The sequence below is a fragment of the Barbus barbus genome, assembly GCF_936440315.1.
Source record: "Barbus barbus genome assembly, chromosome: 28".
Taxonomy (NCBI): Eukaryota; Metazoa; Chordata; class Actinopteri; order Cypriniformes; family Cyprinidae; genus Barbus; species Barbus barbus.
In genome coordinates this window covers 11559521-11574265 of record NC_136756.1, presented here as the reverse complement: position 1 = coordinate 11574265, position 14745 = coordinate 11559521, and the positions used below count along the sequence as shown (strand labels likewise).

At 35.7% G+C, this 14745-nt stretch overlaps 2 protein-coding genes across 4 annotated transcripts; both read left to right on the top strand.

The window, feature by feature from the left end:
- Positions 1–99: 99 nt before the first annotated feature.
- LOC306848130 (hexokinase-4-like) lies at positions 100–5554 on the top strand (the record flags this gene model as incomplete). Its single annotated transcript, XM_079382497.1, has 10 exons — positions 100–231; positions 381–543; positions 1500–1654; positions 1735–1854; positions 2132–2227; positions 2431–2530; positions 2733–2916; positions 4183–4338; positions 5039–5272; positions 5407–5554. The coding sequence occupies exons 1-10, from the start codon at positions 157–159 to the stop codon at positions 5552–5554; spliced, it is 1431 nt and encodes a 476-aa protein (XP_079238623.1). The 5' UTR covers positions 100–156.
- A 3504-nt stretch (positions 5555–9058) lies between these two features.
- Positions 9059–14589, top strand: LOC306848113 (uncharacterized protein). 3 transcript variants are annotated; one of them, XM_079382467.1, is made up of 6 exons: positions 9059–9250; positions 9505–9616; positions 10757–10805; positions 10892–10960; positions 12859–12943; positions 13539–14589. In XM_079382467.1, the coding sequence occupies exons 2-6, from the start codon at positions 9569–9571 to the stop codon at positions 13591–13593; spliced, it is 306 nt and encodes a 101-aa protein (XP_079238593.1). In that variant the 5' UTR covers positions 9059–9250; positions 9505–9568; the 3' UTR covers positions 13594–14589. The 3 variants fall into 3 exon arrangements, with proteins under 3 accessions (XP_079238593.1, XP_079238592.1, XP_079238594.1); XM_079382466.1 differs by lacking the exon at positions 9505–9616; XM_079382468.1 differs by lacking the exon at positions 9059–9250 and having other exon boundaries at positions 9281–9616.
- The last annotated feature ends 156 nt before the right edge of the window (positions 14590–14745 follow it).

The following is a 14745-nucleotide window of genomic DNA, read 5'->3' as shown; positions in this document are numbered from 1 at the left end:
GTATGTGTACACAGAGGGCAATGATCTTTCTGACCACACCTCCCCACCTCCTTCACTGGAGCATAAAAACAGCTGAGCATCTCCATGCACCTCACACACATTCAAACTTTAGCAAATCAACGCTTATCACACACTTGTTTGAAAAGACTTGCAAAGATGCCTTGCCTTACTTCAGCTCGCAGGCAGAGGATGCCGAGTAACTTTGAGTCAGTACTGGAGAGAATTCTCATGGTAAGAGCCAAAGCAATGAAACTGTATCCATGTTTAGACTTAGTTAGTCATTGGCACTGCTGTAAGCGTTACAAACACATTCGAGATCATGCTAATATAACATTTTGAATCTCTTATTTGAATCTCTCTCTTTCTGGCATATTCTACAGGTGGACCAAATTCTGTCTGAATTTCTGCTGAGCAAAGTAGATCTAGAGGAAGTGATGAGGAGAATAAGGAGAGAGATGGAGAAGGGACTGCGAGTGGAGACACATGATGAAGCCAGCGTTAAAATGCTGCCCACTTATGTCCGCTCCACACCTGAAGGCTCCGGTAAGACTTCTGCTCTGATCCTCATGTTGGAAAACTACACAGTGCTTTTGTTTTATCTAATTACCCTTTATATCAATGTGTTTCATATTTATTGCATTGTTGAGTATTATATACTTATATACTTCCTTTTCTAATTTGTGACCCTGGACCAAAAAAACTAGTCATAAGGCTCAATTTTTCAAAAATTAGATTTATGCATCATCTGAAAGCTGAATAAATAAGCTTTCCATTGATGTATGGTTTATGGTATGTGCAGGAAGTTTACAAAATATCTTCATGGAACATGATCTTTACTTAATATCCTAATGATTGTTGGCATAAAAGAAAAAAAATAATAATTTCGACCCATACAATGTATTTTTGCTTATTGCTACAAATATATCTGTGCTACATAAGACTGGTTTTGTGGTCCAGGGTCACATTTATGGTTTAAAAAAAATATGTATTTTTAAAGAATTTTTTTTTAAATTTTTATATTGTTATTTTGTTTCATCAGATAATCTAATGCATATATTCATGGTAAATTAATAGTTTGCCATCTGTTATTTCTGTCAGCATTACCTCGCCCTAATGTTGTTCCAAGACTGTATAACTGACTTTCTTCTGTGGAACATAATTTTTTGAATAATGTTTGAACTATTTTGTCCTAACAGTGAAAGTCAGTGAAGTCTAAAACAATATTGGACCCCACTGACTTTGTAAGGACAGAAAGAATAAAGTGTTCTGCAGAATAAAGAAAGTTGCACAGGTTTGGAATAAGGTGTACTAAGTGACAAAGTAAATATATTGCAGTGTGCAATGAGTTTAATCAATATTAGCTTCTTATTAGCTTAGTTTATTTAAATAACAGATGAGTACATTGACAAAAAGCCCTAATGGGCTTTCTTTCCTGGAATCAGGTGTTGATTCCTATGACTCATGATGTTGCTGATGCTTATTCATGTGACTCATCTCAGAGGTTGGGGATTTCCTGGCACTGGATCTTGGAGGGACAAACTTTCGAGTGATGCTGGTGAAAGTGGGTGAGGATGAAGAGCGAGGCTGGAAGGTGGAGACGAAGCATCACATGTACTCCATCCCTGAAGACGCCATGACCGGCACAGCTGAAATGGTGAGATATCAAAAGGTCAAACACTCATACACATATTCTGACATTTTAGACTCATTGTGCCCCATTTTCTTTACATTTAGTTGTTTGACTACATTGCTGGCTGCATATCTGACTTCCTGGACAAACATAATCTGAAACATAAGAAGCTTCCACTGGGATTCACCTTCTCTTTTCCAGTCCGTCATGAGGATTTGGACAAGGTTAGTATCTGTATGCATATAAACATGAGCCTCTTAAAGGGATAGTTCACCTTCAGTTGCTGGTCCCCATTGACTTGCATAATGTTAAGTAAATGGAAACCAGTAACTGAAGGTGAACTATCCCTTTAAGGTTTAATCACACTGATGTTGTGGCAGATGTGCCATATTTTTAAACTCATTTCATTTCAAAGTGAAGTTAACATGCATTTTAATGTGGAAGTGAACTTTTTAATGTTTTAGGTTTACAGACGTACTATTTTATGTTTAATTTTAACAGGGCATTCTGCTTAACTGGACTAAAGGCTTCAAGGCCTCTGGCGCGGAGGGCAATAATGTTGTTGGTCTACTGAGAGATGCCATTAAAAGAAGAGGGGTTAGTATGCATGACTTAATTGTCATACTAAAAATTTCCAGCAGAAATTCTGTTCTTGGATCTTGCCTAACTGGTTATGGAAAGGTTAGGAAGGAGAACAGAAAGCTGCTTTCACACCAGTAGTATATTAGACACCTTAAAAGCTTATAATAAAAGGTTTAAACCGCTGTCCTATAAAAGTGAATGAATAATTCTTTGTTCAGGACTTTGAAATGGATGTGGTTGCCATGGTGAATGACACAGTAGCCACTATGATCTCCTGCTATTATGAAGACCGCAGCTGTGAAGTCGGTATGATAGTAGGTAAGAATGACCGCACACACTAAGACCCATGCAAATATAATTAGAGCTCGGACATAAACTTTATAACAGGAAGAAGGAATATTTTAACAACCATTCAGGAAAAAACAGCATGGCAATAAAGCAGTGGGACTGAAGCTTTTAGTTTAATGTTTTTGTTGTCTCTCTCTCTCTTTTTCTCTTTCATTTTTTCATGGTTTCTCAGGGACCGGCTGTAATGCGTGTTATATGGAGGAGATGCGTAAGGTGGAGCTGGTGGAGGGAGAGGAGGGGAGGATGTGTGTGAACACAGAGTGGGGAGCGTTTGGGGACAATGGTGAACTGGAAGACTTCCGGCTGGAGTACGACCGTGTTATTGATGAGACTTCACTAAACCCTGGACATCAGCTGTGAGTGAGCTTTAAATAATTCGCAAAAATTTGACTAAAATAAAATAAAATAAAAGGTGGTCCAGAACTCTGGTACCACTTTGATAATCCCAGGATCAAATTCATATTTAAATTTCGAAAAAAATAAAAAATAAATTTAATTTAAAAACAAAGAAAGGTTAAGAGGTAATTAAATTAATTAAAATTATAAATATTTAAATATGACTTATTGCTTACAGTGAAGCACAAGATGCTCTTCAGAACATGATATGATAAATGTCATAAAAACATGTACTACATTATTAAAATGTAAAATATACACATTTTTGGTGATCTCAGACTTTTCTTCAGTAAACTACAAAATAGTTTAGGATATTTTGATTTAAAACAATCACATGAACATTATTTAAGTATCTCATCTATGAAAGATGTATTTGACACATATTTTGTAGTATGATGAGTGCACTTAATTGCATTGAATGTGCACTCGTAGTGTACTTCAAATCTCAAAAGTACATTCACAAATTTATATATACTTTCATATAATGTATTAATGTAATATAGGCCACTTAATTGTACTTTAAGTGTTTCTTTATAATAATAATAATAATATCAAATAAAAATGTTAATTTAAAGTACAGTTTAAGTCATTACAAAAATATGGTGCATCTTTTTTGATATTTTAGGATATTTTTATGCAATTTTCATCTAAAATATTTACAGGAGCATTATTTCAACTCATCTATGAAAGAAGTATAAGATGTTATGATGTATCCTATCAAACAACTCTTTAATAAAATGTGAAGATGCATGCACAATTTCCTGAAATATCACATCTGTAACTAGATTAGACACTTTAGGAGCAGCAGTGTGATCAATGTCTGAATCTGAAACGCCGATGTCCTTACATATTTGCTTCTAGAGCTTAGTTAGACGGCAACCTGGAGCTCTTATGTGGTCTCCAGGTGACGAGGGTTGTTTTTCTGTACATGTGAGATACTGACGGTAGCCACGTCAGTGCTGGAATACACACGGCTGGATTAATGGCCAGGGAAAGAGATCATTAGCGAAGCTGCTCGCTTAATGGGTATTTACAATGTATGCTAGAAGATACTCAATGGGCCGCTCCTCTGTCCACGTCACTTTAGGCCATTTGTGTTTCATGATTATCCTCAGGCTTTTACTAGCATTAAAATCTTTCCTTTTGCTGCTGAAACTGATGAGTTTGTGGTAGTGTTTTAGCTTTGAAAGATCTCATTTCTAAATGTTCTTTTCTCATGACTCTAGGTATGAGAAGCTGATTGGTGGAAAGTACATGGGAGAGCTTGTGCGTCTTGTGCTGCTAAAACTAGTGAATGAAAATCTGCTGTTTAACGGCGAAGCCTCAGACCTGCTGAAAACACGTGGAGCTTTTGAAACTCGCTTCGTCTCCCAGATTGAGAGGTATGACCGATGATTTTAAAAATAGAACTGTAGATTTTATTGTTTGTTTAAACATTCTTAAATCCAGATACATTTGATTGAGAAGCAAAGTGGCATAAGATACTAAGTTTTGCTTTCTGAATATATGTAAATGTGAATATCGAAATTCAGTGTTTATACTGAAAACGAGAAAATATCTGCCAATGGTGTTCTTGTTTTCAGCATAAACTCACTTCATTTTGAGCACGGTTTTCAGAAAACAAGGCTTTAAAATCAGAAGCTTCAAAAACGTGTAGTGCGTAGTGTACTACAAAAAAAAAAGTGTAGTGTACTACAAAAACTGTAGTGTACTACATAAACGGTACTTACAGATAATAAATCAATGAAATTAAAGGTCACTTCATTGCACACAGACTTAAGTGTTTAACTTTAAAACACATTTAAAGCAAATAAATAATTGATTTAATAACCTTTTGTTGTGCTTTAAAGTACACTTATTTAATATCAATTTAAACGAGTGCGGTCAAACGATTAATTGCATACAAAAAGTTTTACGTATATATTATGTAAACAAAAACATTTATTTTGGATGCGAATAATCGCGATTAATCGTCTGACAGCACTAAGTTAAACAATAATACATTTCCATTTAATTGAATCAGAGTTTATATAAAAACATATGCTTGTACTTAGGCTATACATTTTATTTGATTAATTTCAGTGACACGGGCGACAGAAAGCAGATCTACAACATCCTAAGCTCAATGGGAATCTTACCTTCAGAGCTGGACTGTGACATTGTGAGTCTGGTCTGCGAGAGCGTGTCAACGCGAGCCGCTCACATGTGCGGGGCCGGCCTCGCTGGCGTCATCAACCTAATGAGAGAGCGCCGTTGTCAAGAGGAACTGACGATCACTGTGGGAGTCGATGGCTCTGTCTACAAACTACACCCTCAGTGAGTACAAGAAAAGTGAGAGGGATTATGGGAAGGCAAACAAAGAGAAATGAGGGGGGAAATTAAGAGGAAACAGAGATGAGTAAAGGATAAAACACCATGTGATATAAACACAATTATATTCTCCCATTTAGTTTCAAGGAGCGGTTCCATAAGCTTGTGTGGGAAATGACTCCTCACTGCGAAATTACCTTCATCCAATCAGAAGAGGGGAGCGGTCGGGGCGCAGCTCTCATTTCCGCTGTGGCGTGCAAGATGGCCGCCAGCATACTGACACCGTGATAAACCACGATTCGGCCTCGTCAGGTGGATCTCATGAATCACAGCTGACCTGCAGTGTTAGAGCGGCCTCTCAAAGCCTCTCTATATGGGGAAAGTGCTTTGCTCCTTTTCAACACTGCGTTGAGTATGTGAAGTGGCCAGCTATGGGGTTGTTAATCATACGCATACAGCCCATTGAAATGTTTAACATATGTATTATTTTATGCAATAAAGGCAGATGTTTGCAGTTAAATACGCTTTTAGACACAACATAAATCTTTTATTGTTAGCTATTGCCCTGAACACATTCAGGTAATGTTACGTATATTTGCACCTTCATGGCTGTTTGGTGGTTAGGAGGGACGCGTTTGTAAATATATGAACTGGTCAGGTTCAGCAACGAAATTGTGCACTGTTTATTGCTTGTTTTATTTATTTACTTTTAAATTATGTTTATATTCAGTGGTAATCAGAACTGTTACATTATTTAATGCAGGACTGGAAAATACTTTGTACATGTGATTGATTATTGTAAATAAAGCTGCTGTACTATTGAGTGACTTCAATTGTTGTTTTTAGAAGTCTGTTGTAATTTTCTTCAAATTTAAATTAACGTTATACTCAAACATAAAGGTAAATAGTAAAAAAAAAAAAAAAGTATAAAAGACATTTATCACAATGGATTCAATTACCATATCTATCCTGGTCCAGCCTTTCATATGGCACAACAAGGCTAAAGATGAAGGAGCCATTGTTTTAAAATACAATAAACACAAGAAAATTTTAAAAATAATAATAAGAAGAAGGAGCCTTAGATTTAAAAATTAAATCAAATGTACTTCTGCATCTTACTCCATGAGATTGGCCTGACATTTAAGGGATTCTCAAGACCTTCTGAGGGATTTATTCAAGACCTCATGGAACAGGATGGATCATGACAAAAGTTTGAGAAAGTGTTGTGGACTAGTTAATTAAATTACAATAGTCACAACTTCTGCTGGATTTTGCTGGAACACTATTACATGCATATACGTTTATGATTAAAGTTGCATCCTGTTTTGGAGCAGAACTTTATGACAGCACTGAGGTAGATGACATAAGAAGTGATGTGATACTGCCACCTGCTGCATCTTACATGCAAATATTTGTTTCCTGAAGCAAGGGTGTCAAATGGGCCAAAATATAAACTATGAATTGTTTACTTTTCATGTTTAAACATAAACCTCACTAAATTTTATATAACAAGAAAAAAAACAAAAACATATTTGCTTAAAAACTTAATTAGGTTTGACACCCAACACCCACCCCCAAGCCGCCGATACCACCCCACCCCACCCCCCCAGAAAACCAGACAAAAATATTGATTTTTTTTTCCCAATGAAATAATGAGGTGTCATTGTTTTTTTGTGGTGACAGCAGGCTGTTGTTCATAACGGATGTGGCTCTTACCAAACAAAAGTTAAAGATGATCTTCATAAGACAGTGACAGTGTTGACAAATCTTACTCACATCTTGGGAATATGTTGCAGTTATGTAGCAGGTTTGAAAGTGAAGCTAAGTAACTCGTGTAATTTTATTTTATCCTGAGTTGACATGAACTGCTGAAAAGGCAGAACTATATTATACACTCTCAGAAAAAAAAAGATACAAAACTGTCACTGGGGTGGTAGGCTACATTTCAACAGGTCTCACATGTGCAGGTACTAATATTCACTTTTAAAGTACTAATATGGTTACAGTCGTGGTGTTGATAGTGCTTTATAAATAAAGTTTTAGTTGAGTAATATGTACTTTTACTTTTAAGGGTAAATAAGATTTTGTACAGCTTTGCACCTTTTTTTCTGAGAGTGTGACCATATATCAGCTAAAAACACTATTTCACTGACTGCACTTCTTCATGCAATCGATGTGACTGATGGGCGCCCGTTCAAACTTCTGATCAAACTAGCTGTTCCACATTCTAAAATAAGCTATCCACTCGTTTAGGAATATGTCTCAAGTCCATCCTTAAACGTTACTTTGTACATTTTGAGGGGCATTGTTTAACCTCTGAACAACCGGAAACAAAAGCTTCCATGTTTACATGCTTGTTGCACAAGACAAGTAGAGGATGACTATTCTACATTTAGCAATGCTAACTGCAATCGTCAGCAAGGAGGACTAGTAATTTTGGCTTAATATTGCTGTATGTATAGGCCATATGTCACTGAGAACGAAAGCCTGTGGTCAAGGGCGGTTTCTCACTCACCCATTTCTGCTTTTCTCTGATGTCAGACCATCAAAAGCAGAACTGTGAGTTTGAAGTAAATTGATGTAATGGGTCACTTGCAACAATTAATCTCTCCCCAGACAGCACACGAACATCTGCAAGATGTCTGCTAAAGATCTCTTGATCTGGAAAGCATCTGCTGTCTACAAACGTCTGGCAGACGTCTGTAGATGTCAGTTTTACATACATTCTAAAACATATACATCTTAAAGACATCTAATAGACATCTATTTGACATCAAAAAGGAAACGTCCTTTAGACGTATTGCAGATGAGCAAACACCCTAAAAAATATGTCTTGCAGATGTAAATGCAGACGTCAAATAGACATCTCGGAGATGGATGTGTGCTATCAGGGTCTTTGCATGATGGTGTAGACAGTGTGTCATAATCATTTGCTTGATGTCTCTCTTAATCATTTTTTTTGTATCAAATTTCAGAATTAAAAAAATAAAAAGTTAGACAGGATCCTTAAAGATGGTTCATCCAAAAATGAAAATTCTGTCATCATTTACTCGCCCTCGAGTAGATCAATTTTCATTTTTGGGTGAATTATCCGTTTAACAGGAGGTCAATCATACTTCAGGCCGTTCGTTATTATTATACTCATTATTATTATTTAAATATATCAATATTTTGTAAATAACAGTAGTATCTAATATTAATATAATAAGTTATGTTATTAAGCGAGCGAGTTTTAAATGCAGTAGTCAGTTTTGCACAAAATGCATCAGGTTCCTGCACCAAGATGGCAGTGTAACACAATTAAATGTAATGTTTCAAATGTACCACATTGTATTTGATGAGCTAAAGGGATGTTCCACACAAAAATGATAAGTCTTTCATTATTTACTCACCCTCATGTCATTGTTATTTTGTCCCATATGGAACACAGACGAATACTTTTAAGAGCGTTAATACAGCTCATAGCGACCATGTCTGTCAATCTAACCAAAAATAGGTTTAAAAAAGTATTTTGAACTCGTAAGACAGCTTCATATATGACAAATAACAGACCACAATTTAAATAGACATTCCCGAAAAATCCTCCCCTCCGTGACAACTTTCAAATCAATGGCGTTGATCATTCATTCATTCAATTCACGCCTGTCAGATTATGATTAGCCTATATCTATATCTATATGATTATATGATTATCAAGTTTATCTGATTGAATGATTCTGTTACAAGCTTAACTCTAGAGGCGGATGGCTGGATTGTTGCCCCGCCCACGAGCTATACTTACCCCACCCACCCACTTTAAAAGTGAGCTAAAGGGGCTTTTACATTGTTTTGTTTGAGCCGCATTCGCAATTTTGCTCTCTTTATTCTGGGCGACTCGTGATGATCACGGGAGCAAACACAAACACGCGCTGAAACATGTGGACGGAGGTGGGACACAACAACAGCTCTGTTCATGAAGAACCACAGGACCACAATCTCACACAGGTACAAGCAAACACTCGAGAAACAATGCAATGCAACACTGAACTCTACTGCAGCGCATCTGTTAGAAATGCTTCACCTGTTTACAAGCTCTCAAAGACAGGACCTTTTTTAAGATAAGGAAAATACAGTTTTATTGCAAATGTTGAAATTAGGTTGGTGTATCAGAAAGACACTTTATGTGTTCTCTCTCTCTCTCTCTCTCTCTCTCTCTCTCTCTGTCTCTCTGTCTCTCTGTCCCATTTCCTGTCTTCCAGTATGTTTTGGAAACTTTCAGTCATGGCATAGTTTCTTATCTTTGTTAAACAACAGAGCCGGGACATGCTCCCCTCTCTGTCACAGTTCAGTGCTTGGATAGGATCTACAGAGGTACAAGTAACTTTTCCACAGTTTTTCCTCTGAAGAAATGAATACTACTTTTGACAGATAAATTAAAAATGATGTACACTTACATTTGATGAATGGTGCAGGAAATATTCCTGTGGATAGGTAACGTCTACAATGACAACTGTATCAAAAATCATTGTTGACTTTGTAGTCATCCATCAAAATTTAGCCATGCTTCTGAAACAACTTACTTTTTATGTAATGTCAACTTATGCTTATTTATTTAACCCTTCCCCACGTTTTCTTATGATAACCTATTTGATGGGTTAGTTCACCCAAAAATGAAAATGACCCCATGATTTACTCACCCTCAAGCCACCCTAGGTGTATATGACTTTCTTCTTTCAGACAAATGCAATCAGTTATGTTAAAAAATGTCCAGCTCTATATTGGCAGTGAATGGAGGTTGAGATTTTTAAGCCCGAAAAAGCACATCCATCCATCTTAAAAAGTGCCCCACACTGCTCCATGGGGTTAAAAAAGGCCTTCTGAAGTGAATTGATGTGTGTGTGTGTGTAAGAAAAATATCCATATTTAGAACTTTAGAAACGGTAATTTCTAGCTTCCGTGAAATATTGTACTCACGGTTACAAGAGAGTGGCGTCCAGCGGATGACGTAGGTTGTAGGCGTAGCAAAAGCTCCACTGAGAATATGCTAGTGACGTGAGAACTAGTTTTGTTTACAGCAAAGGAAAACCAGTCTCCTCTTGGCTTATGTCAAAATCCTCTGACGTTTTTCTTTGCAAATCCTTATTTTGTACTTCTGATTTGTGACCGGTGTTTTGTTTTTTAAATATGGATATTTTTCGTACAAAAATGCATCATACATTTCAGAAAGTCTTTATTAACCCCAGAGCGGTGTGGAGTATTTTTTATGATGGATAGATACACTTTTTTGGGGGCTTTAAAATCTCGACCACAATTGACTGCCATTATAAAGCTTGGAAGAGCCAGGACTTTTTAAAATATAACTCTGATTGTATATACGACTTGGAGGGTGAGTAAATCATGGGTAAATCATAATTAACACTCACTTTTTGCAATTCATTCAGTTCCTAAATGATCAAATCAAGGCCCACCCATTATTTTTTTTTCACTGAATAGCCTGTTTTCTCTCTCCAGATAGTTCCACCAGTGTCTTCATGGCTATCTTCCAACTCCGATAGAAATGGTAGTATATCAAACAGCCTGAATTACACCATGTTAATGATAGTTTGTATATTCATGCTTTAACATAATCTTCATTGTCTCCTAAAGGCTCAGCAACTACCAGTCCACCCCCTCTTGCTGAGACCCCCATGAACAGAGAGAGTGGAATCATACCAGGTTTTTTATAAATTAATTTTTTAATACTTCTATTCAGCAAAGGCACATTAAATTGATGAAATGTAACAGTAAAGACATTTCTAGTGTTACAAAAGATTTATTTCAAATAAATGCTGATTTCTATTTCAAATAAATGCGGTTGTTTTGAATGTTTTAATCAATCAATCATGAAGAAAAAAAAGTTTTTACAAAAACTTTTCAACATTGATAATAATAGAAAATGTTTGTTAAACACCAAATCAGAATATTAGAATGATTTCTGAAGGATCATGTGACATTGAAGACTGCAGTAATTATGCTGAACATTCAGCTTTATCATCATAGGAATAAATTATATATTAAAATATATATAAAAAAAAGTTATTTTAAACTGTAACAATGTTTAGTGTTTTTCCTGTATATTTGATTAAAAAATGCAGCCTTGGTGAGCATAAGAGACATCTTTGGAGACATCTTTGAAAACATTAAAAAAAAACTTGCTGACCCCAAAATCTCAGCTCATTTTCTCCTTAGGCATTTACAAAAATACTTAATGAGTTTTATGCCATGAACCTAACCATCCAGCTCTGAGATAAACCAGACATTACAACAGAAATGACAACCTGAACCTGTCAGTGATCTGACAAGCCCTTCCTCATTTATTATTGTCTTCCTCACTCATTCTGTAAGTCTTTGCCCACCTCTCATCAGTCCTACCTTGTTCATTATCTATTTATTTACAAATTTAAGTACATTTATATATATTATTTTCATATTTTTCTTATCATTCCATCTAAACTCTCCTTTGCTGACTGAGAGGTTTTTTATGACTTAAAACTTTGTTTTGTGTGTGACTCTCACATGACTTATTCCTCCCCCCAAAAAAGTCCTGTCAAAACAAAATATGATTTATCTGTGACCTCTCCGCTCTTTGTGCTCTTTCTCCAGTGGATGACGTTTGTCTTTTTCTCTTCATGTTCTGAGAAGAGCGGAAATCAAGTGTGAAATTAATCATTTGATTTCACAACTTGTTTGACCTTTTACCAGGAAGAAACGGCAAGGGTTATTTTGTGTAAAAATATCAAACTCCGTGAATTCTCAAAAACAAAAATGGCATATACATTTCTGGAGAAATCTGGTTGTACTGAGAAGTGTTCGAGGGTGCATGGGTCTGTGAGAAAGGAAGCTGTTGAATTTTCATTTTTATTATTTCTGGACTGAGTGTCAGAGGATAAAAAGATAATTTATTGAGAATATAAACTCAGTTGTTTACTAAATGTTTGAGAAGGTAATTTATTGACCACACAAAGTGAGACTTAAAATATCTACATATTCATTGCATTACAAAACAATTAAATAAAAAAAAAACAACCTGCATAACTTTTAACATTTTTATTTGTTTTAAAGAACTAATCTGAAAAGCAGGGTGTGGAGGAGCAAGTGAATGCTGAGTGTTAAATCATAGTTCAAGGCAGCTTCTCTGCTCACAGGCTCAAACAGGTTTCCAAGTTATCACAGGAATTTTCCACCTCCCTCATTACACCATATATCGCTTTAAACACACACTGTTTATGTCTATATATGTCTTGATTCTCGGGGTTAGTCTCCATGATGAAAAACACTAATGAAAAACAAGCTGACTGTTCTTTTCCGTTAAGTGGGACCTTTGACCTTTCACATGCCTGAGATCAGTATATAATGCAGCTGTGATGTTTCATAAATAGGAGATGTTTACTAACAGTACCAAAGTGTCCAGGCTGCATTTTTCACTGGATGAATGAAACTGCAGCCTGTCATTCTGTCATGCTCTATATCAGTGTTACTGATCTCATCTCTGGGTAGAGGATACAGATTATGTGCCCCTTTTGGACAAATGTTTTTCAGACAGCAGTGTAACAGGTTTGTGTGTGTTTTTGCAGGTGCGATTGCCGCAGCAGTGTTCATAGGCTTTCTGTTAGCCCTCTATGCAGTTCTTTGGAAATGCATGGTTACGCAACCAAAAAGGTATGAACTAAAGGAAATTTTCACAAGGTGCAAGTGCAATGTTGCTTTGTTTTTGTTTGTTTGTTTTTTTTGCCTGTTTTTTGTTTTGCTTTGCTTTGCTTTTTGTTTTTGTTTGTTTTTTGTTTATTGTTGTTTTTTGTGTGCGTGTTGTCGTTTTGTTATTGGTTCCAGAAGTATGTACTACATTTACACAAAAAATATTGTTTTTTACACTTATGATAATACTTAATGTTTTTTTTTTTTTTTTTTTTTTACAAACAAAACATTTCACAAGGTGCAAATGCAATCCAGTTTTTACTTTTTTTTTAGTTTTGTTGTCCAAAATCATCAGACCACATTTACATTAAAAACTAAATAAATATTATAGCATCAAATGAATATGACAGTCTTTCAATAACTATTTTGTTCCCATTTAAAAGGGGGGAATAAAAAAAATCTATGATAGTCAGAAATTAATGATAATTTGTCAATTTGTCCATTTCAATCATCATAAAAAAAGGTAACTAAAATTCTAATACTGTGGACCAACTGTAAATACATACAAACCAGTGTTTAAATACTATGTTTCTTTGTTCTCTTTCACTGTCTCGTTTAGGAGGAAAAAGAGAGTGAGTTTGAAGGCTCGTGAACGGAGGTCTCTCACATGTTGACCTCTGGACAGGACGTCCGCCGAGATTCTAAGTTACTGATGTTAGGACAGAACTTCTCCTGCTATGTATAAGAACCCTTATGAACTGTGTTTAGGTTTTAATACACAGTTTAAGACAATATTTCATGCATGAGGGAACTAGATGCTTTAGTTCTACATGGCCATCAACAGATCAACATCTGCTGTGTTTCATAGTCATCCATCAGTTTCTGGATTTGTCCCTTTGACAGTCAGACCGGGGAGTTAAATTTTAGAAAATGGCTCTTAAAATGTGAAATTTAGTCATTAAACTGAATGATTTTGTGAACATTGTCTATATATAGGGGATAGCAAACCCGAATGTTCTCTTGAGGTGTGCATGAATAGTTTCCTTTGTCACAGCACCACAAATGTTCACTAGATGGCAGAGGGCTCAAAGTTTTTTTTAACTTGATGGAACGAGGAAATCAGCCAAGATACACAGAGTATTTCAGGTTTACAGGTTTATCTTTATAGACTTGTGTATTTGGGATGTTTACTTTATTGCTGATAGCTATGCTAATTAATACATAAAAGATATAATAAATGTTAAGAGACTAGGCCCTTGTTTTTCTCCAAACATCCCCTTTGACCATAGTGAACTCTGCACCAGTGCATGTGTGTGAGTGAGTGAGAGAGAGAGCGATTTCCCTTATGCAGCAGTATTGACCAGGGAGCAGCAGATTTCTAGGTTAAAGTCTTTGGGTACGTGCATGTGAATATAAGAATTGCCCATTTGTATTGCAGTTGCTTCGTTTGCACAATTGATGTACTGTTATATATTTTATTTTTCCCGCGTGTCACTAATTTCAGTGGTTTTCATTAAGATTTGATTTTGGATTAGAATGCGTTAAATCTATTTTAGTCTATGCAGTGTAAGTTAGACTCAGTAGTGTGCCTGTATAAAACTTGTTTTTTTTTTTATATAGAATGTTGTAAATGATACGTGCCAATAAATGTGAACTTTGATCTACTGTAAGATGTATTTGAATACTTGCTAGATAATTTAATATTCATATGAGAAGGCAATATTACAGTTTATTATATTTTGTTTATTTTAACAGTGTATAACTTTTTATGGTGTTTATATATTTTTAAATATTAACCCTGTATAAACATACAAAAAGGTTCTTTG